This window comes from Vigna umbellata, chromosome 1 (assembly GCF_029865625.1).
Source record: "Vigna umbellata cultivar VRB3 chromosome 1, Vumbellata_1.0, whole genome shotgun sequence".
Lineage (NCBI taxonomy): Eukaryota > Viridiplantae > Streptophyta > Magnoliopsida > Fabales > Fabaceae > Vigna > Vigna umbellata.
This window is the reverse complement of record NC_142165.1, coordinates 40400771-40427604: the sequence shown is the minus strand read 5'-3', so window position 1 is coordinate 40427604 and position 26834 is coordinate 40400771. Positions and strand designations below refer to the sequence as shown.

Genomic DNA, 26834 nt, shown 5'->3' with positions numbered 1-26834 from the left:
GTTAAATTGATTATAATAGTATAATTAAAACAATATGATGTTGTGGTGTGAAAGTAAATATTGTGATTTTTATAATATACAATAGAATTAGTTATACTATTAGATAGAGACAATATATATATATATATATATATATATATATATATATATATATATATATATATATATATATATATATATATATATATATATAAATAATTATGAGAGTAATAAAAATGGTGATCACAGTAACGATGTCAAGAATTATAATTAAAATAATTGTAGTTTTAACGAAGTTGAATGGCTTGAAATTGAAAAAATTGTCAACTAATATATTATAGTAAACTTAATTCCTAAATAAGACATATATTGCACATAACGAGATAGATAATAGAATAAAAAATACTGTAATATATTTATTGTTATTTTTAATGTATGCGAAAATAGTAATTGATAGAATAAGTCATTTTTATTTCAAAATGACTACATTTTTAACCAATTGAAAAAAATTCAAATTGAGTGATATTTTCATCTGTGAAAGAAGCATGTCTCATTTTTGCTAACATGTCATCAAATTTATAGTTTTCGTCGTAGTCAAAATATTACATTTATAAACATTGAGACTGTTTTAGTAAAATTGTTTCAAAAAAGTTATGCATTAATTGTTGTTCTTAACATGAATGAAATAACCTTAAATGTTAATATATACTAAGGTAGTATCTAATTTCACTAGTTAGGATGGTTCATTAAATTCATTTAATATTGGCTTAAATTCACTTTTTGATATGTAGATATGCACTTTTGATCCTTATAAAATTTTAATTATATATTATCTCAATTTTCTAATATTAAACAAATGAGTGGCAATTTTTTTTATAGACAAAATATATATATATATATATATATATATATATATGTGGAAAAAAATATTTAGGTAAAAAAATGAATCCAAAATATTTTTTAAAATATAATATAAATAAATATTTATTATTAATTACTAAAAGTAATTTTTAATTATATATAATTATTATAACCTATATTAGTATAATAGTACACTGAAAAAAAGAACATCATAATTAAGATATTAAACACAATCATTTAGAACTTCTAAGTTATATTTGAAACTCCAAATGTTCAAAATAAATTTAAGGTCTATCCTTCAAAATGAAATATTTACAATGACGATAGGAGTGCATTAATACACATCTAGATATATATTTAAAATAAAAAAATTAAGCTTTAAACTATCTAGTAGAAGTCTCTTTATTTTTCATTGCTCTTACATGTACCATATTCAGTTTAAGTATAATATATATCATAATATATAAGTAAATCACAAATCAGAAACAATGTAAGTTAGTGTAATTAATAATTTATATGAATTTCAATCCATAATGAATTTCATTTATATGAATTACTGATGACAATAATTAAATGTTAACAAGACATGCGTACTCATGGTCCACAATACTTAAATATTTGACTTTACTTTCAAAAGATACATATATTGAGTAGACTCAAAGATTTTGCATCTAGCATGTCATCTTATACTTCCAAGGAGCACGCTCTCACAGAGCAATAAGTTAGAAACAATGTCCTCTTCAAGTATGACCAGATAAATTCCTTATACCTACGTGGTTTAGTCTTGTTCCATATTGAAACATCCGACTGTAGAAACATTTATCGACTCTCAACACTAGATATCTTCCTCTATATAAGTTAGATACTAATAGAGTCAATATAATATCATCAAATTTTACAACTCAATACGCCTTAAAATCAATATCAATGTAACACTTTGCCTTATTTATAGACCATTTTCACACTTTGAAACAATTATTTCCATTTTTCTCATATCTTTTTCATCTAGTGGATATAGTGACAAGACATTTTCACTACCTTGTCAATTGTTGTGTCTGTCATAATGATGTATTTCAATCCCTACCTATCTACATTCCTTGAGATTGGAGGCTAGTGTGCTAGGTAATGTCATAGGCAACATGTTAGATAAAAAAGGAACTTTTCTTGTATCCACGGTATTATGCAGACATTATCTCGGCATGTAACCAAAATAGACTCTTCTAAGATGCAACTACAAGTTTAAGATGATAATGTACAACATATAACTGAGATCATGGTACATTATATGTGATAATGTCATGCTAAGTTAGCCAACATCACCACAACTTGCATTTAAGGCTCATAATGTATCAATGTAACATTATGATATGAAATTTAATATGATATCCACATATTACATATTCCTAAAATAGAGATGGAATAGTTAAGTTAGGCTTATTCAAGTAACGATACATATGAAAAGATATATAAATAAAGTCACCTGGTAAGACAATTATTTTGAGAATACATATACATAACATCTCATACCACTTGTTGACTTGAGTATCAAAGTCTTTGCAGGTACTCAACCTCAAGTTAAATATATAAACAAGGAGAGAACATCTTAAGTAGCAAGGCAAGAGAAGTTAGGATCTTATGAGGACATCTCTATCACACACAAAAACAAGTATAAATTAAATTTAAGATTGCAATTTAAAGAACAAGTGCAATTCTAATATATATGTATGATATAACGTTAGGGAATCACATAAACTCTTTTAATCAAATTTGTTGAGAAAAATGTTCTTTCCACAATCAATTTCTCTTATAAACTAATCAACTTAATCATTTTAGCAAGTGTGCCAAATAACACATGTAGAACAAAGTATATTATATAATAATTACTATTAGTCAAATTAAATACAATACACTAAAATTTAGAGCATAAAAAATACATATAAGTAATCAATTTTCTTCATAAATTTCATAAGAAAAATCATAATAAATTTAATACATAAATTGTAAACTACATTTAAGATTATTCAATTCTATTAATCCAACTAAAGTCATATTCTAGTTGATGTGGTACTTTCAACATCTCTCTCACGCCTAGATATATACATCTGGAGCGTGAGACAGACACAATGGGTGGTCGGGTAGTGAGTGAAACAATGTATCCAACAAACTTTATTGGGATAGACTTTGACTCATGACTCTAATATTAAAAGTAGCTTTTAAGTCTAACTCAACCTTGTAAAATTGGCTTGTAAGTGAGGTTTGCATTATTTATATTTTAAATTTTACTTTATATCTAGTCATATCAGACTTCCAATACACTCCATCACACTAAGGCATAAACATCTTATGGGTGTGAGACTAGACATTAATAGCTGGTCTGATAGTGACCCAATGTATATGTCTCGGTTTGAGAAGGGACTGTTAGAAGTTCCATATCAACTAAAAATAATGTCAATTTACAGTATAAAAATAAGTGTAAATCTCGCCTTATAAATTAATTTTGTAGAATTAATTTAAGTTTTAAATTCACTTTTTAATATATTATTAAAATAGTATATTAGAGTTTATCCTAATAAAATTTATTATTTTTTGAGTTTATAAAATTAAAATAAACTTAAAGTGTATCTCAATATTTTAAATCAATTAGAATCTAGCATTCCTTGAGTGTAAATATATTTCAAAATGTTGCCTCCAATAAAAACCTTTTTGAATCAAAAATCTTCAAAGTAATTCACTTGTCATAATTATTATTTTTATAATAAATATATATTAATTAAAAAAAGTTATATATCATAAATTTGCTAATTAGAAGATAATAATTATAGGATAAGAATTCTCAGAAATGAGAAGCGGTTGGAGGACTGAATTGAGAGCGATAACATCGGTAATATCACATCGCGTGGGAGACGTTATGAATATTAAATATAAATAATAAAGACGAAGCGGTGTGTCATAAATGCTACCGGTGTTTGTGGGCATAAGAAACAAGGTGCAGAATGGACCAGACACAGCTTCCCATCTCATTCCTGCTGTGTCTATCTCTCTCCATCTCACCTTAGACAAAACCAAAGATGCCACAAAAAATATTATACATTCTTCATAAAGAAATAATTATATAACTTTTTTATACCTCACCCACCCGACCAAGAATATTTTTTTTTTCTAGATCTCTAAAATTTTGTCAAACTCACTAAGCAACTTTATTAGCTCAGTACATGAACTGACCATGCATGATATTTTATTTTAAAAGACATAATTATATATTAATTTTATTCTGCTTGTTATTAAGTATAATTTTATTGTTAATATATTTTAATATACAATAATTCACATCCTTAGTTTACTAGCTAATTGACATAAATCTAATTCACAAAAAAAAAATAGGTATTACTAAAAAAAAAAGACTTCCACCCAATATTTCCAAGATGTGCTAAATTTTCATACACATGGTGGAATTCCTATATACTCCAGAATTCCTATCATTATCCTATGTCAATATCTCCCAGAGCTCCTATTATACTTGATATAAATTATTTTTATTCATATTTAAGAAAAAAATAATTCATAGACATCCAAAACATGGATCAATACTTATTACAAACCTAGAGGAAATATAAGTTATAAATTTATAAGATATATAATGTAATAAAAAATTAATTTGTAATAAGTATATATAAAATTAAAGTGTATATATATATCATTATTTTTATAAGTTACTCATATTCAACAATGTGCTGCAGTAAAGAGCATATTGTCCTCCTTGAAAGAACCATAACTTTCCTTCCTTTAACCATCCAACTTTTTCTCTCTGAGCATTTTCCCAATGCTTTGTTCATTTGCAAATGGTTTTCATGTCCTTCAGTTTTCTCTCAAACCCCAGAAAAATATCATATTATATTCTTAACCTTTGTCATGTGTGAAAATTTATCAAAGTCTTACATAATTGGTTTTTTTTTTATCTCTTGTTATTTTATATGCACAAATTTGCATAAATTAAAGTATTGATTATATATATATATATATAATATTATCAAATATTTTCTTCCATTTACAGATAAAATAAAAAAAGTTATACACTTGCCTGTTTGAAAATGTTCACATTGTAACACAAATAACACTGACAACATAACTCATTGATGAGGTTAATTTGAAAAGTCAGTTCTTTCATTATTATATATATTTTGTTTGAATAGTGTTAGTGAACAAGTGGTCCTAAATACTTGAACTTTCATTATAATTTGATTCAAGACAGTAAATAGTTTTATAGTTTTGATGATGTTCATTTTATTTTACATGAGATAACTAATATAAAAAAACTAAGTATATTTAGATATCGTTCAAATTATATTTTCAATTGAAATTAAAGTCATTTTGGTGATTATCATTAAAATTTATTATACAATAGAAGTTATAGAAGAATAATAACTTTGATTTTAGTTTAATATTGATTTTAAGATTGGAAAGAGAAAAATATTTTTCATGTGACAGGTTACTTTGTCTCGTTAATGTTTTTAGGTTTGGGATCCTTTTCAGCACATTCATATCCAAGTGGACAACCATCATAATATAATCAATTTTGTAATAAAAAAAAACCTGAGTTCAATATTATTATTTTTTTTGGAGAATTGGAATAATGTCAATGAAGAAGTGGTGTTGTCCTTTATATGTTCCTGCATAGTAGGGTAGTTGTGGTGTATATATTCAGCTTATAACAGCCATTAGTTTATTTCAATAATATATATTAAAAAGTAAATTCTACTAGATGTATACACATCAACTAATCAATGCTTATAAATAAAAAAAAAAACTATTATACTTAATCCTTTAATTATAGTTTCAAGCTTGATTGCAATTTAAATAAGTAGTCACAATTAGAAGAAAAAATAAAAAAGATAGTGTACCTACCAAAAAAACAAAAATATCTCTAAATTAGGTAAAAATAAATAATAAAAATATTTGTATACTAGAAAGAAAAAATAAATATTTTGTTAAGAATCTGTATTGAGGAGGATAATATCTGAGTTGTTGCTATAACTGAGAATATTTTACAAAGAGATATGATTTATTGTATTTTTGAAGTCAAACTGGAATATGTCAATATACAATGATGAATATATCCTTCTAAAAATTCTTATTGTTAACTTCTTACAAGATAATGTATGCTGCCGTAAATTCAATAAATATCTCATAACCTGTAGACAGTTTCTGCATTATTTTCTCTATTTATTTCTCTCTAAGACTATGTATGGTTTTATTCAACTTCATCTGTGACAGCCTTGTTCATTCTTATTTGGATTCAACACTTTGTCTCTGACCTTCTTCTACCTTCAAAATGCATAATAACATAAACATTTTCTGAATTTGGACACCACAATCCATGTTTCCACATGTTTTGTTGAAAGACTCCATTTTCTTTAATCTAACATTATAGAGTGTCATGCATATTCCTTCTGTGCAATTATAACTATACTAACAATGGAATCACCAAACAAAACCATCTGGTGAGTCAATGTGAGGGGAAGAAAAGTGGTGTGGAATAATCTCTCTGAAGTTTCCCTTCCATGATTCTCACTTTGCTCATCTTCTCTTCACACCAGTGCAACTGCTCTTCACTCAATTCACTCATTCTTAAAACCCTTGACACAACTTTTAGGTCTGTCAGAGCCATCAAAATATCCATATCCTTTTCCACCTTTAACTTTCTCTTCCTCAAGCATTTCCCTGCATGGTTAAGATCTTTAACCTTCACCCTCTTCTGTAGATTAGGTGGACACAAAAACATGTGTCAGAAAACTGAATTAAAAACAAATGTTGAAGAACAACTGCTTTGAAATTTGAATCTTGCCTTTTGGTTAACCTTCTTCATTAGTCCCAGTAGTGTTGGATCAACTGTGCCTCTTTGGTTTCTCCTGAAGTAGGCTGCAAGGATCTGACAGGGTTTTTCTTTGTCATTCTTTAGAAAATTCATGAATGTTTTGATCCCATCCTCCATTATCTTCAGAAATGAAGCTGATGATATTTTGCATTGAAAACCACCATCCTTTTGATCTTCCTCTAATTTTTTTAAAGAAAATTAACAAAAGTACATAATTATTTCACCTTGTGACATGAGATGTGCTACTATTAGAGGAATGAAAACTAATATTCCTACCTTGATATTCTGGCACTAGAAGCAATTTGGGTGCCAGAAGTCTCATTCTAGCATAGATTTCAGGTCTCCTACCGTGCTCATAAGGCTCATTCTCAATGTATCTCTGTAACAAAACCCGAAACTGCTGGAATTGTTGAGCAACTGTGGCAGAACAACCCGTGTCATTGTCCTGGCGTGAGGCATGTTTGGAACGAAAATTTTTGTAGTTCCAACTAAGGGCTTCCCATGTCAAGCAAATTTGTGCTACGTATGCAGCCTCTAGTTCACGATATGGGTTGTGACCAACATCAACAGATTTTTTATTTATAGTCTGAAACTTGTACACAATACGCTCTGACATTGATCTTGGAGACATTTGGATGGACCTTAATGACTCTGAAATATTGGATTAATAATTTTTCTTATAAGTAATGCACTTGGAATTAGAAAAAAGATTGTTACCTGTTTCATGAAGTTTCTGTGCACTAATTCTGTCTAGGATTGCCATTTCTTCATCATATTTTTGGAACAATGTGTACGATTCCCACTTGGGGCAACTTCTTCTGGATGAAGAAGAAAATGCATCCTCCTCAGTCTCGGAATCCCTGCAATTGATGGAGCTCTTCCATTTAGAGGACTCATCATCCTTCTCTTCAACCATCAACTTCTTACTCTGCAACTGGGTAGAAGCAAAAACAAAGAATCTCTCATCCCTTGCAGCGTTTGGCTCTTGCACCTTCTTGTTTCTGATAATTTCAACGCTAACGTGATCGTCTGCATAAAGTAACTAACATCAGAAACTTTACCTTGTAGAAATGGAGCATGTAAGAGTATCACCACAACTATAATCTTAAATTTTGGATTTAGGCCTAACTCAACCAAAAACTAGTTCATAAGGTTTACACTTACCATTGAATATCTCAAATTTAAACTTTGCATGATTAATAGCAAGTCATCTGATAAGCTTGAAAAAGTTAGAATTGGAGTTTAACTAAATCCAAAAATTATATACATAATACGGTTTTTACACTACCATAACACTAATATAAAATGGTGATACATAAGGTATAACGTAAGGAGATACCGTCATGGTGTTTTTTTCCTTTGTACGCGTTGAGGTTGAAGGGGGAGGTGTTCCTGCTTTCAACTTTGGTAACTTTGGTAGATTTTGGAACAGAATCAGAATCTCTTGCTGTAAAGTCTTCTTCGACCGTTTCTGCCTCTTCATTGTCGAAGTCAGAAACTTGCGGAGACTTATGGAGAGACAACGTTTCAGAATAATGGTTTTCTTCTGACTCTTCATTCAAGCTCTCTCTGGGGCTTACGAATTCTTCCGAATAAGAATGAGTCCTTTGATGCCTCTCATTGTGCACAAACACAGGAACTCCTTTCCCACAAGTGATGTTTTCTCCCTCGGTAGAATCAACACAAGAATACCCTTCTTGAGTATCTTCTTCTTCTTCATCCTCGGTGTACACATATTCATATTCTTGATCCCTGCTACACACAAAGAAAAAAGGTACAAGTGAGAGTGTGGAGGCAGAAGAAAACGTGTAATGAAGAGATAGAGAAATGGAGAAGACCTTTGGATGAAGGGGTATCTGCCTGAGAAGGTGAAGAAGGTGAGAAGGAAAACGGCAGAGGAGAAGAGAAGGAGAAAGAGAAGGTGAAGAGGGCTTGAGACATTGTAGAATAGTTTAAGAAGTGCATCTTCTTTGGGACATAGCAGCATTTTCTTTATTAAGTGGCCTTGCGTTGCTTTCGTAATATGTATCCTTCTTGGTCAAATCTGAAATGTCAAAATCTCTAATATCCCTCAAATGCTGCATGGCCCTGGTTATAAGCCCTAAGCACCATGGACAAACCTGTCGTGAACTTCACATGGTTTAGAATGTCTTCTTTCTTACAACAAGATCTACGAGTCTTCTAGTAGGAGCATAGCATGCAAATTTTAATATTATTTTATCAGAGAAAGACACTAAGCCTTCGTTTTCTGCATTTCACAGAAATGATCTTTCACTCGTAAGAGGTATCCACACACATTTTTATAACATTTTTTTTGGCTTTTCATTTGATCATCCAAATTTAGTTCACAAAATAGGGTCCCTCATGATCATGATATAATTAAATACTACCTCCACTCCTAGTTATAATAAGACATACATATCTTAAAACAAGTTGTTATAATCTTTTTACTAAACATTGTACAGTTTTCATATAATATTACGAGAGTTTAATTGTAATGTGCAAGCCATTATTATGGGAATTAAATAACGCAAGGGGTATAATATTTATTCTGCTTTTAATGAAAAAAGTACGCAGGTAACGTTTTGTAGTGTGTATTTGAAGTAGAAAATCCAGTGTAAGAGAGGGTTCTTTTTCCTAGAAGAACAAAAAGCAAAAGAAGAGACCAAAACCGAGACACACGCATAGGTAGACAAACATGAAGTGCACTTTATTAAAGAATTACGTCACAAGACAATCTTGGAGGAGAAGTGCTTCGAATTCATACATTGTTTAACTCAATAGATACTGTTTCTGAGTTCTGATTCTTCCTATTCCAAAACAGGAAATAGTTTTTTTTTGTTTAATATTATTCCTTACCTATTGATTGAATAAAGATCCATTTGAGAAAAGATAGTAGAGTTGGGTGTGTCACTTGCGAATTCTTGTGCCAACACTCTCTTTATTGATCCTTGTCTTTAACGTGGTTACTAAGATTGCAGGCTCAGGAGGAAAAAGTGATATTAATTGTATGATTATTATTTAGAGTTTAGCCAACCTGATAATGAAGGTAAAAAGAATGAATAAGCTAAATGGTATAATAATTGATAAATATGTTTGGGACGTAGGGTCGGGTATAGTCATAAACATCTTCACACCTTTTTTTTTCAACTTAGCTCAGGTAATTTTGAATATTTTTAGTTTAAATTCTTCCTTGCACTCAAAATACTTGTCAAAAACAAATATTTAAATTTATGGTAAATCTAATTACCTATCTTCTTCTTGTGACTTCTTTTTATAGTTTTATGGATGAGTTTGTGATTAGTAAAACTCTAATCACGACTCAATCATGACTCGTTACTTACTAAGTAACACTTAACAGTAATTTTAATTTGAGATAGTGCTTGAAAATGTTTATTGCCGGAAACGTCCGTTCGGTCTCTAATTATTTTCGACCATTCGCTATTTATACTACTTATCTTGATTCTCTAAGTTTAAACATACACCGATCATCTCTGAAATGGACTTATTCATATGGACATATAATACACATACTATGATTATTTAGACACATTTACTCATTATATAAGTTATTATGTTTTGTTACTGCATTTTTCTTTTATATGTAGAAGTTAAACTATTAGCATCTTAATGAGATTACGAGATTTGGGTTGACGTTGTTAATATCTCACAATGTATAAAATCATCACCATCAAGATCTTTATTTATAGATATACACACATTAACCAAAAGTTTGAGCTTCGTGGTGGACGTTACGTGTAGCATATTAGATTAAAGTCTTGATTGGTCCACCGTTCATAATAATGAATTTAGCAACACACCACGGAAGAAAAGATTATTAATAAGTATGAAGAACTTAAGTTGCAACATTCAACATCCTCACGAATCAAAAGAATTTCAATTGTTATACTTTTTGCATTTATTTTGTTGTTTAAATTTCTCAAAGATATTATGACCAATTAATTTATTGCCGGTAGTTTTCAATGTTAATCAATTTTTGTTGACAATATATAGATCATATTTTCGTTTACCTATAATCTTTCTTCATGCGTACAAGTAAAAAAATAAGTATTTGTTCATAAAATAAATAATTTTACAGTAAGCTTGGAGATAATGTATTTTAAAAATTTATATTATTTTAAAACTCGAATATTTAATATTTGTCTTAATTAAAAAAACTATAACTGTAAGATAAAACAATAATAAGAAAACTAGTTTACATTAGTGGAGAATTTCTAATTGATACATTGTAGTAATTGTAATTTGAATTTACGATAGTTAAAAAGTATTGGTATATCATTATATATGATTTAGTTAATATACCTTTTCTGTTTACTTATATATAAGTTAGTTAATACCTTTTCGTCTCAAAAATAATGTAGCTTTAATCTTTTAAAAAATAATTCAAAATAATTGATATTTTCAGTATTCAATGACGCATTAATTTTTTATTTTTAAGTTGTTCCTAAATTAATTACTTATCTGTTTAAACAAAAGCAAAAACAAAATTATTTTAGTAATATCATTTATAAAAAGTAATAGTATGATAGCTACTTTATGTTTTAATTATAATCATAATTTGTATTAGTTATTATACATCTCCAATTAAACATTATAACTAATACAAAATTTTAATTTATTTTAAAAAGTATCTCACTTTTAAGGTTTTTCGGTTTATTTTTTATTTAACTTAATAATATATAATACTACAAGAATTTTGTTTACTACTAATGGAAAATTACTCACGATCAATAATTTGTTAATAAACTTTAATTTAGTGACAAATATTTCTAACGAAGTTCAAATTTAAATTTATTGACGGATACTTTTGTTTGAAAAGAATGAGTTTGTAAAGTCTGTTGGAAAAATTGTTAAATGAAAGCTTGTCATGAAGGTCACAAAGTGATGTAGAGATTGGTAGCTGACATAGAGGTTTGTCGGTAACACACACTAGTAATGTCATTAATTGTCAGGAACGTTGATGGTGGTGGTGGTCTGAGTTAAAGAAATAGGTGAGGAAGAAGAAGTTGAGGAAGAGGAAGACAAATATAGAAGGAGAAGGTCTATGAGGATGAAAATGACCTAGACTGGTTGTGGTGGAAGAGGAAAAATAAATAAACAAAAGTGAAAGGGGGAGTGAGGAGGATACTCCTTCACGCATTTTAATAACAAATATAATTGATGTATTTGAGGTCATTTGTACTTACGGACGAATAATAAACTTTTTTGACAATCACTTTATTAATTAATTTATTGGTCGATAATCCGTTGATAAATATGATTTACCAACATATTTTTGTTATTATTGATAGATGGTAATTATTAGAAAAAATTTTTTTTTTAATGTAATATATAATATTAAACTATTTTATTTCAATTTTATTTTTAAAAACTATGTTTAACTCAAAATAATGAAAAAAAAAAGTCATTTGACTACTAACTCCCTAACTTATTTTTTTCAAGAATAGTAATGTTTCAATTAGCTTATCAATCAAACTATTTAACATAACATCCAAATATATTAACATTAAATAATATTCAATCAATTTTGTAAAATTATATTAACATTAAAATTCAGAAGTACCTAAATAAAATATATGATTAAATATGTTTTTTGTTCTTTATTTTGGATAAAAATTAAAATTAGTCAAAATTTCAAATCCAATTCAACTTTAGAAATATGTGGATTTAATTATTTTAACTAAATTTTAGTAAGTTTATTTGATGTTTTAAATGCATTTCATAATAACACTTGCTTACACTTTAAAATGTTAAGTAGAAACACATTTGAAACCATCTTAAATAAATTTAACAAAATTTTAAAAAATTAAATCCACACATTTTATAAGTTGAAAAACTAAATTAATTCAAAATTTCAAAAAAAAACTAATTTTAATTTTCACTAAGAAAAAAAAATTTAACCTAATTGGTTACAAATATCATATAACAATATCTATATTAGCATTTAACAGTGCAATTACTTAATTATTACGAGTAAAACTCAAATACAATTATAATTATTGTAGGAAGACCAATTAATTTTTTTATTGTACTAAAGATTAAAAATTGATTGTACGTTATATAAAAAAATGATATTTTACTAAAACAAAACAAGATATATAAATTTTTTATTTATAAATATTAAATACAAATATTAAACGTTTATATATCAAGTCAATTACAACTAATTTAGATCGGCTTAGTAGATATTGTGATTAATATTACTGCAGTTAGGTGCAAACACAGGGTCAGTGTAAACTGTTAATTAACTTTAAAGGAGATTTAATCATATATGAATTGGAAAAAAAAAATAACATAGAACAACAAGGAAGGTGGTTTTGAATATTTACGGTAGGATTAGACGAGTTAAAAAAAATTAAACCTCAACTAATCAAAATAGCTTAAATATCTAAAGATGTTATTGCAATCCAATGCCAAACATGACTTATTAGATTTATTCTAAATTAATTAATGAATTAAAAAAAATCTTTGAATTTAATTCAACAAGAAGAATTTTATTAATTATAATTAATATTCATTGATATAATCAGTTAAATGCTAAAAAAATAACACGGTTAGTTAAATGAATGGGAAAAAAGGTTACTTGTCTCATAATATTATTCAAACCTAATAGGGTTATTGGTTGGTTAACTTAGAAAAGAAAAAATTGTAAAGATAATTTTTATAACAATGGTTGCAACTGAAAATTGTTGTGTCATTAAAGTTGACTCCGGATCTTAAATCGTGATGGCGGTCTTATCTGTCTTGCTTTAGTCTCCACTAAGTAATTACAATTATAAAACCCTAATTCTAATATATTAAATTGAATTAATCATATTTCTTTTTCATAAGCTAAACAATTCATCGATCAAGTACAACTCAATTATCGCATTACTGCCTTCTTTTATCTTTCATTTGCTTTCACCGCTGTACCATAACACATGCAAAAGGAGATGATTATATTGAACATAACATAATTAAAAATAAAACGAATTTATGCTATGAAAGCATAAACCTCAACCTCAGCTTATAAAATTAAGTTAATTTAAAGTTACTAACTTAGATTTAAAGTTTATTTTTTAAATATAATATCAATTATCTAAAAGAATATTTTTTATAATAATTTCAGAATCATCATAAATGCATTTAACATAAAAAAATTTATATTTTTATGACGGTTGAAGAATTGTCATAAAAGAATCACTTCTATATCGATTGGAAATGAATAATCATATAGAAAAAAGCATTAAAAATGTCATGTCCATCAAAGAAAACTTCGTATGATGATGATTAGAGTTTTAATCTTCATAAAATGTGGTCCTATGACGATGATTATAGTTTTAATCTTCGTAGAATATGATACTAATGATTAGTGTTACATATGTCATAAGAAATGATACATGACGTGTTTAACCTTAACCATTATAGAAAGTATATGTTTTTTTTTCATGATTATTCCTTCTGTATTTATATAATAAATACCCTGTAAAATAATATAATTTTCAATCATAAACTTCTAAATAAAATCTCTATGATCTAATATAATACATGATCATAATAAATACCTTACATAATAATCATAGTTCCCAAACACAAATTCTCAATTAAAATGTTAATAATCTAGTATAATATGTAATCATTTACATAACAAATACCACGTTCTATAAGAGAGGTGTACAACTCTAAGAAAGGGAGAGGTGTGTGGTTCTAAGAGAGGCAATCATATTCAAGCATCATGTGGAGGTCTTTATAATTAGTGTCAAAGATGAGGGTGTCGAGATCTTCATTAAGGAGTTAATACTTGCGAAAGTTTGCATTTGTGATTTATGTATTTGAGTTTTATTTTAAGTTTTTTTAGAATTTCTTAAACTTATGTATTTGTATATAGAGATATAAAAAAGTAAAGTAAAATTTGAGTCTTGTCATATGTGAAAGAATTCTCTTGATTCTTAAATTAAAACTCAGATTCTTATAAAAAATTAATATTTTTATGATAAATTTTCATTTAACTATATGTTAGATTGTGATGTCAGTTATTTCTGTCTTATTCTGTATGTTTGTCTAATTTATTTTTGTTGTGTCTCGAATTTAGAAAGGATCATATTTTTTTTTCTAGAAAAATCTTATGAGAGACACATGAAGTTGGGAAGAAAATAATATTCATTCTATAATTATTTGGCTTAATAAGAACAATGAGCTTGTGCTCACTTAGATTGGTTGTTGCCATCCCTATGTATAACGAATGAAAAAGTGAGTAAAACAACGCTGGTTCTAGAATCCCGATCGATGTTCCTAAAAAACGCAGAAAATGAGGGATTCGCAAAGTTTTGGGTAGGATTGAAATTTGGGATGCCTTGAAGATTAGCCATGAAATACGATTGAAAAGGTCCAACGGAAACGTTTACCCTATAGCCAAAGGTTGGTGACCATTTTAACCACTCATAGTAATACTAGTCGACGTAAACACTAACCAAAATAAATAATAATATGTCAATAGTCCACACAAACACCCCTTGCTAACAGTCATTAATCAATGTAAGAGCTGCTAATGTACACATGAAACTTCGTTTTGGTTAAACAAGATCATTTAATTAGCGTACTGAGAGTAATTTTGTTAGAATTTTGAGGAATAACGGTAGGTATTGGGCACTGTTTGATACATGTGTACCTACAGCATCTACAATGAGAGAGAATGTGGTTTGAATTAAGCACACGTTCTGATTGGACTATAGCAGAAGTTTGGCAAAGGTTTTGGTGGGTAGAAATGGGTGAAGGTAGTTGAAGAGGATCATAGTAGACGAAAATCTATATCCCAATTAGGGTGTAACATAGACTCAACCCCCTCGTGCACAAATAATTGCAACTAGCCTTCCTAATAAATACTACACATTTTCCCATCCCTTTATACTAATTGATTATGACACTTTTTGGCTGGATTATTGACTATAACACAAAACGCACAATATTGGACTATTCAAGCTCATATTTACTCTTGGTTTGAGTGAGTAAATACGCGTAAAACAAAGTGGTAGTATTGGAATTAATTCACGATATACGTAACCGAAGCTTGATATATATAGTTATTTAAAATTAATATACAGGAAGAAAAAAACTACATGGTTTTGGGAGAGTTCATGTTTGTCAAAGAGTTAGCTGTGCATGTATTTATTAAAAATAATATGTGGATGCAAGTTGTGAAAAGCGGAGAAGCCATTTATAAGAGCTGTTCATGGTGATGAAAAAGAGCTTATAAATTTTGGATGATCTATTTTCCGTACTATAGTTCTGAAGAAGGTTTTTCAGTTTTGGCAAGGAATCCGTTAATTAATTGGGCTGACAGTTAAGAAGATGGAAGAAAACCTACCTCCTGGGTTCAGGTTCCATCCTACAGATGAAGAACTCATCACATATTATTTATTAAGGAAAGTGTCTGACGTTAGCTTCACATCCAAGGTTGTCGCAGTTGTTGATCTCAATAAATCTGAACCTTGGGACCTCCCAGGTACACTTTTACACATCTTCCTCATCATCTCTCTTTATTATATACCTGCTTTTCACTCTCTTCAATTCCAAAACCTACACCTATATATATATATACCTTCTTTTTATTAATATCCTTTTGCATGACCTTGTACTTATGTTCTTTGATTTGCGGTTATTTGCAAGATATTTTACATGTTCAAGTCAGAAAAACAGAAAATATACCTTTTCTGTCTGTTAATTTTCATCATCAGAAGCGTAATTAAATGAGTAAACGAACTTGGTATATGTATATGTCTTGTTCTTCAGACCAATTTCCTCATTTATTTGTAGTGTTATTCAAGAAAATTTGACATTCCTTCTGAATTTTTTGGTGTTGTCTTCTGGAGCATTAATAATATACTAACGTTAGAACTTTAAAGATCATTTTAATATGTTTTAAAACGTTAAAATCTGCAAGTATAATTTTGAGATGCATGCATGTAGGAATAAGTGAGAGATTTGATGTTTGTGATATGAAATAGGTAAGGCTTCGATGGGGGAGAAGGAATGGTATTTCTTCAGCCTGAAAGATCGGAAATATCCGACGGGGCTTCGGACGAACCGAGCGACGGAATCAGGGTATTGGAAAACCACCGGAAAAGATAAGGAGATATTTGGCGGTGGAGTTTTGATAGGGATGAAGAAAACTTTGGTGTTTTATATGGGTAGAGCTCCAAGGGGTGAGAAAAGTAACTGGGTTATGCATGAATATAGACTTCAAAACAAGCAGCCCTATAGATCTTCTAAGGTAAGTAAATCAATGCATTATATATGCATTCACATATATATATATATATATATATATATATATATATATATATATATATATACTATCAATAAATATCATATTCATTTTATAAATACAACAGACATCAATTCTCAAAAATATTCATTTAATTCATAGCAGAATGTTTCATTCATAATAAAATTATAAAATTATTGGAGTTAAAAGCTTTCAATAATTTAATTGTACCAATAATGTTCAGATATCTTATTATGCTTAATGTTGACAGAGAAAATTAATTATTAATTAAACCTTTTTCTTTAAAGATATTAATTGAAAAAAGGCACGTATATATAGCTATTTAAAATAAAATAAATAAATGTATTTTTTTGCTTATCAAAATCACTCTTAAATTTATTACGTGAATTGGATTGGATGCATCAAGAATATATATATACCATTTTCTTGAAATATTCTAATGCATATGTCGAGAAAGCACATGCAATAACTGAGTTTGAAAAATGTTTAAACTTATTTTGAAAATTCAACACATATATATCTTTTACAACAACATAATCAGCTTTTAAACATCATTAAATAAATGTATCAATATAATTATGGTCTTCTTGAAATATCACACGCAAACACAGATTCGTGGTAATTTTGGTTGTTTCTTGGTAATAACTTGGTGTACTTAAATATTCATATATAGAGTCATATATAACTGAAATAAAGTACAATCTATTTACTTTAAATGGAAAAGTGTATTTTATAAGATAAAGCACAGTTATAGTTTATAGGCATTTATTAAAAAATAACAAGTTGAATTAAAACGAAAGTTATCTATCATGCATAGTTTTTTATCTGAGATGGTTTTGTTAACTTCTGCAGGAAGAATGGGTGATTTGCAGAGTCTTCCAGAAGAGCTCAGCACCAAAGAAAGCGCAGCAGACATCATCCTCTCAACCATCTCAAGAGTCTCCTACCTCAATGGCGAATGAATTTGGTGATGCAGACCTACCAAATCTGAATAGCATTGCAAATTCATCTAGTGTTGCAGCACAAATTTACAACAGCACTGGTGATCCCAGCAATGTCAGCACAAACATGAACTCGACCATGAATTGGCCTTCTGCAACTGAGCTTCCATCTCTTCCATGGCCTTCTGGGTTGATGCTGAATCCAAACCTTTCTGTCAATTCATTGCTTCTCAGGGCATTGCAGCTTAGGAGTACATATCAACAAAGAGAAGCTGCAACTGGTGATCACTTTGCAACGTACGTTCCTCAAACATTTCCTCACAATAATATTGGAACTGATAATCTCACTCCAAATCTCAGTGTCTCAGCTTCTTCCAGAGCTTTAGAACTGCAGGAGCAACCATTCAATATGGACTCCATTTGGTGAAGTGCCTGTGTAAATCGTGTAAACCTAGCTTGTGAATTATTGTGCTGTAGATGAAAATGGTTCCATTTCTAAGTTCAATAATGGAATCACTTTCTTTAAGGTTGTTAATTACTACCTTTTCAAGAGAAAACCAGACTCAACTCTTGATGTTGTAAACATTACTCGTGCATTGTTGTAATCTGTCAAAGTTTATTGGACTGCTTCTCGGTGGTTGTAGCAACAGAATTAACTTGGATGAGAAATGTGAAGGAAAAATCCTTACAGAACAGTTGCATCCAAGACTTTACTATATTTCCACTAATATGTACAATGAAGTTTAGTTAATTATTATTTTTAAATTCGGAAGCTAGATTATATGTGTTTCATACTGTTTGATATTCATTTTCTCTCTTGCTGAAATAATGAAACTTTCTATAATAGAGAATAAACTTTTTAGATTTCTACAAAAAAGCTTAAAACATTAGTTAGAACAAGTAGAAAGATGAAAAAAAAAATGAAATGAAAAAGAGAACACAATTGACACGGTAAACTATGTTATATATATTGTGTTTCATTTTTATACCTATTGTTGAGACATGAATTTTGTACTAATATATGTAATTTTCTGTATACTACATTAATTTACTTTGAAATAAGCTAAATTCATATTTAATGTGATGTGTGAGATTTGATAGGGAAGTTATAAATGAGTAATCAATGATTATTTTAATTCTACTTAGCCACAAACCTCTAAAGCTAAGTAGGAGAATTTTAAATAACATACTTTTCATTATAATAAAATTTTGAATGAAAAAGATTTGTGAAAAAAAGAATCATAATTAATAATAAAATATTTAGCACATAATAAATTATATTGAAAGTATAGTTACTTATGTTGGTAATAATTTTTATTATTATATATGATTATTATAATAATAAATATTCTTACAATTAATTACTCAATTTTTAGTTTACGTGTTCCTTATAGATGAAAAATTTAGACAAGGTATCTGTCGGCAATGACACATGGAATATACAATTTATAATATTTTATTATGGTTTGTAAAATCGGTTATTAGTTTTATTGTTTATTTTTTCACAAAATGTGAAAATTTTAAATATAATAACTTCGTAATATTTAATATTAATATAAAAGAAACATGACATTCGGATATGCAGAAATCATCCAACCTATGTTCTATGTTGATAAAGATACGTTGAAGAAATGCGAGTTCAAGTTAGGAAATATACATAGTTGCTTCTAAATATAAATATCAACCTGGACTTCAAATATGAATTTTTGGAATAAATTAAGTGATGCATTTCTAAAATAAATTTTAGAATGTACATAGAATTTTAATGAGTGCATCTCAAAGTGATTTGTAAGCAAACTTAACATCCCACAGATATGTATAAATAAAACTCTCACCACCTAAACTCTATTTTTTATAATTCATGAGTTTAATAGAGTTAGGCTGACTTCTTATCCAATACATATTCAAACTCATATATAATGAAACAATTCTCTATAAAATTACTCTCATTCATACCACAAATAAACAAGAAAATCTTTATAAATCATAAAACACCCTTAATTTCCAATGTTAGAACATTTTACATAGCACATTTATGCTAAGTGTCAGCACTAATGCTCAAAATCAGCCTAAACAAGCTAATGCCCAACGTCAAGACCACTAGAATTGTATATCAAGTAAGCATCCAACAATGGTTAGTGTCCCAAACCCCACTTGCACTATTCACAAACATGTTAATACTTGAACAAAATAATAATAATAAACTTTCCTTTTCTTTACAAAACTATTCTTTGACTAAAAAAATGTTTTCTTTATTCCTCGCATAATGATCTAAATATACAAACAAACTTTAATTAAAAATTTAAGCATATTTTACAAACAAGAAGAAATTCACATTTGAGTTATTTTAAGTCATATATATATTAAACTTCAAATCTCATTAAACTCAAAACACTCGTTGACATAAAAAAACAAAAATTATTCTTACTCCAATTGAATGAATAAAATTCTCTATCAGAATTAATTCTATAATATTTAATTTTTTAAATAATGAAGGTGTTACAATTTTAAATAGAAGATAAAGGAGAATTTTAGAAAAATTATAAAAAAATTATAACTTTTATAAAATAAAACTCAATTAATAGAAATTCTATTTATAATCTTCACCTTTTATTAATAAAATAATAAATATTTGTTTTTTAAAAATCACTCCTACTCCTAAATTATTTTCTAGATTCTTAGATGAATAACACTCAACATTTCATATTTCTAAATATAATTAGATTTTATGCAACTTAATTATTTTAAATAAAATTCAAAAATATATAATTATATGTTTAGCATATGAAATATAAAATTTTGATTTTAATATAAAAATGTTTTAGTTCTTCAAAATTTATATATATATATATATATATATATATATATATATTCTTCATCTTTAATATTAAAATTCAAGTTTAGATGAGATTTTCAAAACTATTCTTAAAATTTATTATTAAAAATTAAAATTTAATATTTCATTATATTTAAAGAACTAAAAGCAGTTAATTTTTTTTTATTTATCCAACTTATATTCAAATAAAATTCTATTTGTTAATAAATTTTAACGTAATTCATATAAAATATACAATTTAATCTCATAATTATAAAATACTTTCTAAACGAAAATGAAAATCATTGTCACTGAATATTTTTTTGTAGATAATAAAGTTGTCTTTCTAATCAGTGTCTGTGTAATATTGGTTAAAATATCGATAACGCTTTAATTAAAAGTAACACATCGATTAAAAATCACAGTAAAATTAGTCATAACACTTTTACTAAAATATTCTTATCTTTAATTTCTTAACTCGAACACAGAAACAGTTATCAACTTTGACCTAAATAAAATTGATATATTATGAGTTAGCAATGTCATGTGTGAGCACGATTCATTTACAAAGACAAGCCTGATAAGATGTTTAACTTTATTTATTAGGTTAAACAAGCATGCATTTAATAATTTACAAATATATAAGCTTATCTAGTTATATTTGAGGTTATACCTAGCACTAAGAAGAATGAAAAGCATCCGTAAGGATGGGGTCAGAATGTACAAGAAAACATAGCTTATCCATGCCTCAAGAACTTTGAAGGAATAGGACTCCAGATATTCTATTCTTAACTGCAGACAGACGATCCATTCAAACTGCTGTCAGTAAACCTGCCTCTTCATAAGCCAAGGATACTATGCTGGCAATTAAAAGGAAAAGACTATGTCGTGTTTATAAAACCAAAAAAAATAAGCCTCAAGAAAATTTTAGATCAATTTTTTAAAATTCAGTATATGAAAATCACAATTATGAACCTACAAGCGATCGAAAGCAGAGTTTATATATACCTAGCTGGCTGCAGGCAATGGCAGAAGTCACTCAGGAGGAACTAACTTCATTGCAAAATGTAAACCTGCCTTCATAGATTTGAAACCCATCCTTTTCAAAGTACTAAAATTCAGAATTCTTATCATTGTAATCACTGTATTCCTCGCCATTGAAATCACCATAATTGTCATCTCCGTCAGAGAATCCATCCTCACTCTGCAGAACAACCCCACCAGTAGATAGTTAATTTTCACTCTGATCAAAAACTAATTTGCATTTTAGTTTCTTTTCGTCAATCGTTCACATCTTAAGCCTCTCTCATATGATAATAAATTTAATTATAAAATCTCACTGGACTCTATACGTTTTCCATATAAGATCCCAAAGTTGGTATCCAGACCTTTTATAAGAAACTGAATTACAATTACAAGAAAATACTACATGCAGGTGTTATTGTTTCGCGTTAAAATGAAATTACTAAGAATATCATAAGCGAATACTTTACATGCGACCAACTAATCCATTTAGGTAAATATAAATAATGAAATTATGATAAGTGAGTACTTACAAGTTCTTTTTTCATTTTTTCTATTTTTTCCCCCAATTCAGTTACATGTTGACTCAGAGCCTGCACAAGTTATTCAAGATTAAACGATACACCACAGATACAAAAATGAGAAAAATAGATATGTAACTTAAAAATAAAATAAAATAAAATTGGAACCTCGTGCCGTTGCATGGCTATTGACCGCTGCAATGCCTTTGCCTTTGTTAGAAGGTTTCTAGGCCTTAGAGTCATAGGTCGCCTATAATTCTTTCCACGATAGTAAATAAGAGAAAATCCTTTAGGAATTTCATCTATTGCTACTAGTATTCCACCACTCTCATATTCCAGTAACCTAGCCGTGTCTTCAACAAAAGCAAGGGTCTTTTGTTTTGTTATTAATTTAACAAGTTCTCGATGCCTCCAGTGCAGATGCATGTTCTCAATGACACCATCGAAAACACCACGTATACCTGCAGATTATCATTAACAGCTGTTCATACTGTGCATCATTGTAATAAAGAAACTTTTATACAGCCACATGTTACTCACCAAGAGGCAAGTATGCCTTCATTCTTAAACCAACTGAACGGAACATAACACGTTCTTCATCTGTGATTGTTTCCTTGTCATAATCAGGACCAACTGGAACCAAAGATACTTCTATTTTCGCTAATAGCTTTTCTGCTCTAAGCCTTTTGGCTTGGGCCTGTTCATGCATTTAGAGTTTTAAATATTAATTTAGCAAATTAAAGTTAAACATGAACTTTATAAAACTGAAAGAAGACAAGCATGTACCCCAGTTAGTAAAATGATAAGTTGAAACTTGAAGGATTTACATTGACACTAATCCAGAATTCCAACCTAGGGCTATCTCTAAGTCTTATCAATATTTATGCCCCTTTTAGTGCCACTTCTCATGTCACGGTTCCATTAAAGGATCAGATGCTGAGTTTTACTAAAGACTAATGCACGCAATAAAGTTACCACATTTCTAAGATTCAAAAGCCCCTCATGCCAAGCTGAACTTTATAGACTGAGTACCAAGGGTCGTTAAATATTTTTTTCTACACCAAATTATTGAAAGGTCCATTCCAAAGCTTTCATCACTGAAATATAACCCCTAAAAGGCAAACATAACATCCTAAATTTTTGGAAACCTAAAAGTAGGTTACAGTATTTAACTCCAAGAAGTCAAGATCTTGCAACGAAAGGAGATCCAACGAAAATTATGACATCTCAATAGTTCCACTGATAATGACCCAACAACAACCTAATGGTAATCTGCAGAATATTCCAACAAGCCTCTTCACAGTGAAAGTATGACTACTCCAGTTTGATTCCAACAAGCAAGGCACTATCAATATAACACGATTACTTTCCCAAGCATATATAATATAACCTTCACAAAACCAGTAGATACTTACAACAGCTAGTTTACATTCAATTTTTTTGGCAAGCTTAGCATTCTTGGCTTTGGCAACCTCTTGCCTCATCCTCTCACGTTCTTCAGTAGATATATCCCTTCCCCAGCATGCCTGAGCCTCATAGAACTCAGCCAATGATCCTGCTTGGGATTTTGATTCATCTTCCCTTGAAGGAGCTATGTCATGAACTTTGCACCGCACCTTCTCCTCAACATCCTGCACATGTTTTGTCATTTCCTGTCTTTCAGCAATAACAGCAGCCACACTGGTTGGAACAAAGTCCTTCCCACGATATATTACAATGTAATATTTGTTCCGCAGGAGTAAAGTACCTCCTGTTAATTTCTGCACCATGAAAGAAAAACAAACTAGTCGATGAGCATGAATTAGCAACAAAAGAATGCACCATTTGACTATGTAAATAAAATTTAGCATTTACACACAGACTCAATGCAGAAAAACAGATTAGCATCTTCAATATAATATTCATTTGTATGAGAAAATAAAAATAGTTCAACACTACCTAGTGAATGATATTTTGACAACAACAATTGGAGAAAATGGATTAGCTCAAGTATATAAAAAAAAATTCATTACTCTTCGCTTTCTTATTTGCTAACTGAAACAGTTGATGGAACAGGCAAACTGACTAATTCTCAAAGATAAAATCATAAAGCAATTGTAAATTTTGCTGGTGACTATTAGTTATTATATCTCAATTAACCAAAACTATAGCCAACAGCTTCAGAAAAAGAATCAAGGATACTTAATTCTAACAAATACCATATTTGGTGTGCACCATTGAAGACTTAAGGGGCCTTTGACATATTAACAGCACCATTAATTCTAATAATTCAATCGTTCAGATTTTCCATTTTATTAGGCTCAGCAACCCATTACACATTCTCAATTGCACAAGCAACTAACACCAAATATGAAATTACAGAGCACAAACCTTCAGCTCCTGAGCCATCAGTTCATTGTTTGTATTCACAATACCACGCTTGACTCCAATCTTTGCAACTAAACTTTTCTCCCACAGCCTGAGAATAGCAGATGCCAGACCTTGAAGATTTCTATTTCTCCCTACATAAAAATCAGCACAAAATTCATATTAGTAAAAGGAACAAAAATTCAACAAAACAGCATAGCAGCCAAACATTACCCAAGGCAAAGTGACAAGGAAGAGATTTAGCAAGTTTCCGCATATTCGTGAGTTCATCATTAGTCAGTCGTGGATGCATTCCAGCAGGAAGAAGCCTAAGAGGCGTCTTGTAACCAGGAACTGTGGGGGGAAGTAAATCAGCATCAATTGGAAGTATTCCAGTGCCCCACCATTCAACAAAACGAGGACCAAACCCATCAAGCATCCTGTTAAACTCCACTTCTTCTGGAGTCATGTTCTCCTCCTTCCAAAAAACTGCCTCACTCTTTGCCAGCATCAGCGCCGCGTCCCCGGCTGCTGGCACAGGAATTCGATCATCTCCTTCCTTTTCAATCGGTTGCATCGGCCCTTGGTAATTTCTACCTCGGTACACCCACATATAACTCCCCGACCTCCATATAACTAACCCTCTAGTTCTACACTGCGAAAGGTCACAACAATTCAGTTCACAAATTATTCAACACTCAACACAACATGATATATCCTTTCCCACACCAAGCCTAAGTAGGTGCAAGGATTCAAATTGAATCATTCAAAAATCATATTGACTAAAGTAATTTTAAGTAAATGTTCATATGTTTGGTTTCATGTAGAGAATTTGATTTCGAAACTAAAATTAAGTTTTAAGTTAAAAAAACTGTAGGTGACTTGCATTGCATTAAATAAAAAATCTTATTCAGAATGTTGAATTTTACTACTAACTTGCTACTACAATAAAATATCAAAATGTAAATCACCAATTTTAACAAAACTAAATTTCGCAATCAGTTCCATTTAAGATCAATTTTGCAAATGCTCATCACTCAAACACAAGAACATTAGTTATTAACACAAATAGGGATTGCATTGTTAAGGAAAAAACCTCGACAATTTGATGAGCCAACTTCATGTTCTGAGCAAGAAGCTCGTGAAACTTGAGTCTCACCAACTCGCAGTTGCTCCACTGCCGGTGAATCTTGTCGAGCACGGCTCGCGTCAGGCCAGCTTTGGGGATAGTGACCTTCTCCTTAAGACTCATTCTCAGCGTTCGCAACCGCCGCAGCTCCTCCTCCTCCAGCGTTTTCTCCGCCAGCGTCACTGCATTAACACTCTTCTTCTTTAGTTTCTCCTTCTGCTGTTCCTCGTGCTCCTCGCACTCTTCCCCCTCTCGCTTGTCCCACGGCAAAAGCACCTCATCGGGACGAAGCCATTCGCGACGCAGGAAATCGTCGTCATCGTTGTCGGCGTGGTCGGCGGAGGCTAACCCTAAGTTGCGCAAACGTAGGGCGATTCTCTCGATGGCGTTGGTGGTTTTGTCAGCGTGGCGGGGAGTGGGAATAGGGGCGAACAAATCATCGTTGTCATCGTGGCAAGTAGTTGGGAGAGAGGAGAAGGTGTTGAGAGCACGAACGCGAATGCAAATTCCTACTGGGAATGTGAATTTGAATTTGGAAGAGGCGAAGAGAACGTAGGAAGAGGGTATAGCGAGTGGAAGTGATGATAGTAAAGCATTTGTGACGTTCAAACGCATTTTCAGTTACAGCAATCAATTTTCATTTTCACTTTCTTCCAATGGAAAGAATCAAAACTCAAGACAGCGAGAGAAAGATTAGACTACAAGGCTGCACCAATTCCTGTGGGTTATGTCTAGATTCGCTACTCTGTAGGAACTGAACCTGTACAACACATTCTAGATATTTTATACCGTTAAGTTAATATCTCTTTGAATAAAAACAAAGTTTAATACGTTTTGAACTTAGTATAAAATATTTTACATCGTCGACTAATAAAAAAAAATATTATTATAACTGGCATAATACAATTAGTATGACTGTGTTAACATATTTATTAAAATAAATAAAAATTGAATACATACAATAATTTTAATTTTATATACATTTCAAAATCAAATTATTTATATTTTAAAATTTAAAATTCAACGCATAAGGTAATATCATAACAGTGTAGAACTTTACAC

General features: G+C 29.7%; 3 protein-coding genes across 5 annotated transcripts; 1 reads left to right on the top strand and 2 right to left on the bottom strand.

Moving 5' to 3' along the window:
• Window positions 1–5860: 5860 nt before the first annotated feature.
• LOC148205352 (uncharacterized) lies at window positions 5861–8905 on the bottom strand. The gene is made up of 6 exons (XM_088103046.1): window positions 8551–8905; window positions 8052–8464; window positions 7430–7741; window positions 6989–7363; window positions 6683–6891; window positions 5861–6592 (listed from the first exon to the last, which is right to left on the bottom strand). Exons 1-6 carry the CDS (start codon window positions 8697–8699, stop codon window positions 6344–6346), a joined length of 1707 nt encoding a protein of 568 aa, XP_087959172.1. The 5' UTR covers window positions 8700–8905; the 3' UTR covers window positions 5861–6343.
• Window positions 8906–15844: 6939 nt separating this feature from the next.
• On the top strand, window positions 15845–18714 carry LOC148205351 (NAC domain-containing protein 20-like). Its single transcript, XM_088103047.1, has 3 exons — window positions 15845–16214; window positions 16717–16982; window positions 17850–18714. Exons 1-3 carry the CDS (start codon window positions 16061–16063, stop codon window positions 18363–18365), a joined length of 936 nt encoding a protein of 311 aa, XP_087959173.1. The 5' UTR covers window positions 15845–16060; the 3' UTR covers window positions 18366–18714.
• Window positions 18715–21315: 2601 nt separating this feature from the next.
• On the bottom strand, window positions 21316–26528 carry LOC148205350 (CRM-domain containing factor CFM3, chloroplastic/mitochondrial-like). Of its 3 annotated transcripts, none has more exons than XM_088103045.1 (9): window positions 25740–26528; window positions 24878–25298; window positions 24668–24798; window positions 23713–24057; window positions 22838–22994; window positions 22466–22758; window positions 22310–22369; window positions 21762–21957; window positions 21316–21634 (listed from the first exon to the last, which is right to left on the bottom strand). In XM_088103045.1, exons 1-8 carry the CDS (start codon window positions 26385–26387, stop codon window positions 21865–21867), a joined length of 2148 nt encoding a protein of 715 aa, XP_087959171.1. In that variant the 5' UTR covers window positions 26388–26528; the 3' UTR covers window positions 21316–21634; window positions 21762–21864. The 3 variants fall into 3 exon arrangements, with proteins under 3 accessions (XP_087959171.1, XP_087959169.1, XP_087959170.1); XM_088103043.1 differs by having other exon boundaries at window positions 21316–21613; window positions 25740–26527; XM_088103044.1 differs by having other exon boundaries at window positions 21316–21545; window positions 25740–26527.
• Window positions 26529–26834: the final 306 nt, after the last annotated feature.

What these genes read in the sequence shown, in the direction of transcription:
- LOC148205352 (XM_088103046.1), bottom strand. Translation starts at nt 8,699, where the DNA reads ATGCTGCTATGTCCCAAAGAAGATGCACTTCTTAAACTATTCTACAAT. An exon ending in AGATACCCCTTCATCCAAAG is followed by an intron (nt 8,465 to 8,550) that starts GTCTTCTCCATT and finishes TGTGTGTAGCAG; the next exon opens with GGATCAAGAATATGAATATG. An exon ending in TGAAGAAGGTTAACCAAAAG is followed by an intron (nt 6,593 to 6,682) that starts GCAAGATTCAAA and finishes CCTAATCTACAG; the next exon opens with AAGAGGGTGAAGGTTAAAGA.
- LOC148205351 (XM_088103047.1), top strand. Translation starts at nt 16,061, where the DNA reads ATGGAAGAAAACCTACCTCCTGGGTTCAGGTTCCATCCTACAGATGAA. An exon ending in TGAACCTTGGGACCTCCCAG is followed by an intron (nt 16,215 to 16,716) that starts GTACACTTTTAC and finishes GATATGAAATAG; the next exon opens with GTAAGGCTTCGATGGGGGAG. An exon ending in AGCCCTATAGATCTTCTAAG is followed by an intron (nt 16,983 to 17,849) that starts GTAAGTAAATCA and finishes TAACTTCTGCAG; the next exon opens with GAAGAATGGGTGATTTGCAG.
- LOC148205350 (XM_088103045.1), bottom strand. Translation starts at nt 26,387, where the DNA reads ATGCGTTTGAACGTCACAAATGCTTTACTATCATCACTTCCACTCGCT. An exon ending in TGGCTCATCAAATTGTCGAG is followed by an intron (nt 25,299 to 25,739) that starts GTTTTTTCCTTA and finishes GACCTTTCGCAG; the next exon opens with TGTAGAACTAGAGGGTTAGT. An exon ending in TTGAATGTAAACTAGCTGTT is followed by an intron (nt 22,995 to 23,712) that starts GTAAGTATCTAC and finishes ATGCATGAACAG; the next exon opens with GCCCAAGCCAAAAGGCTTAG.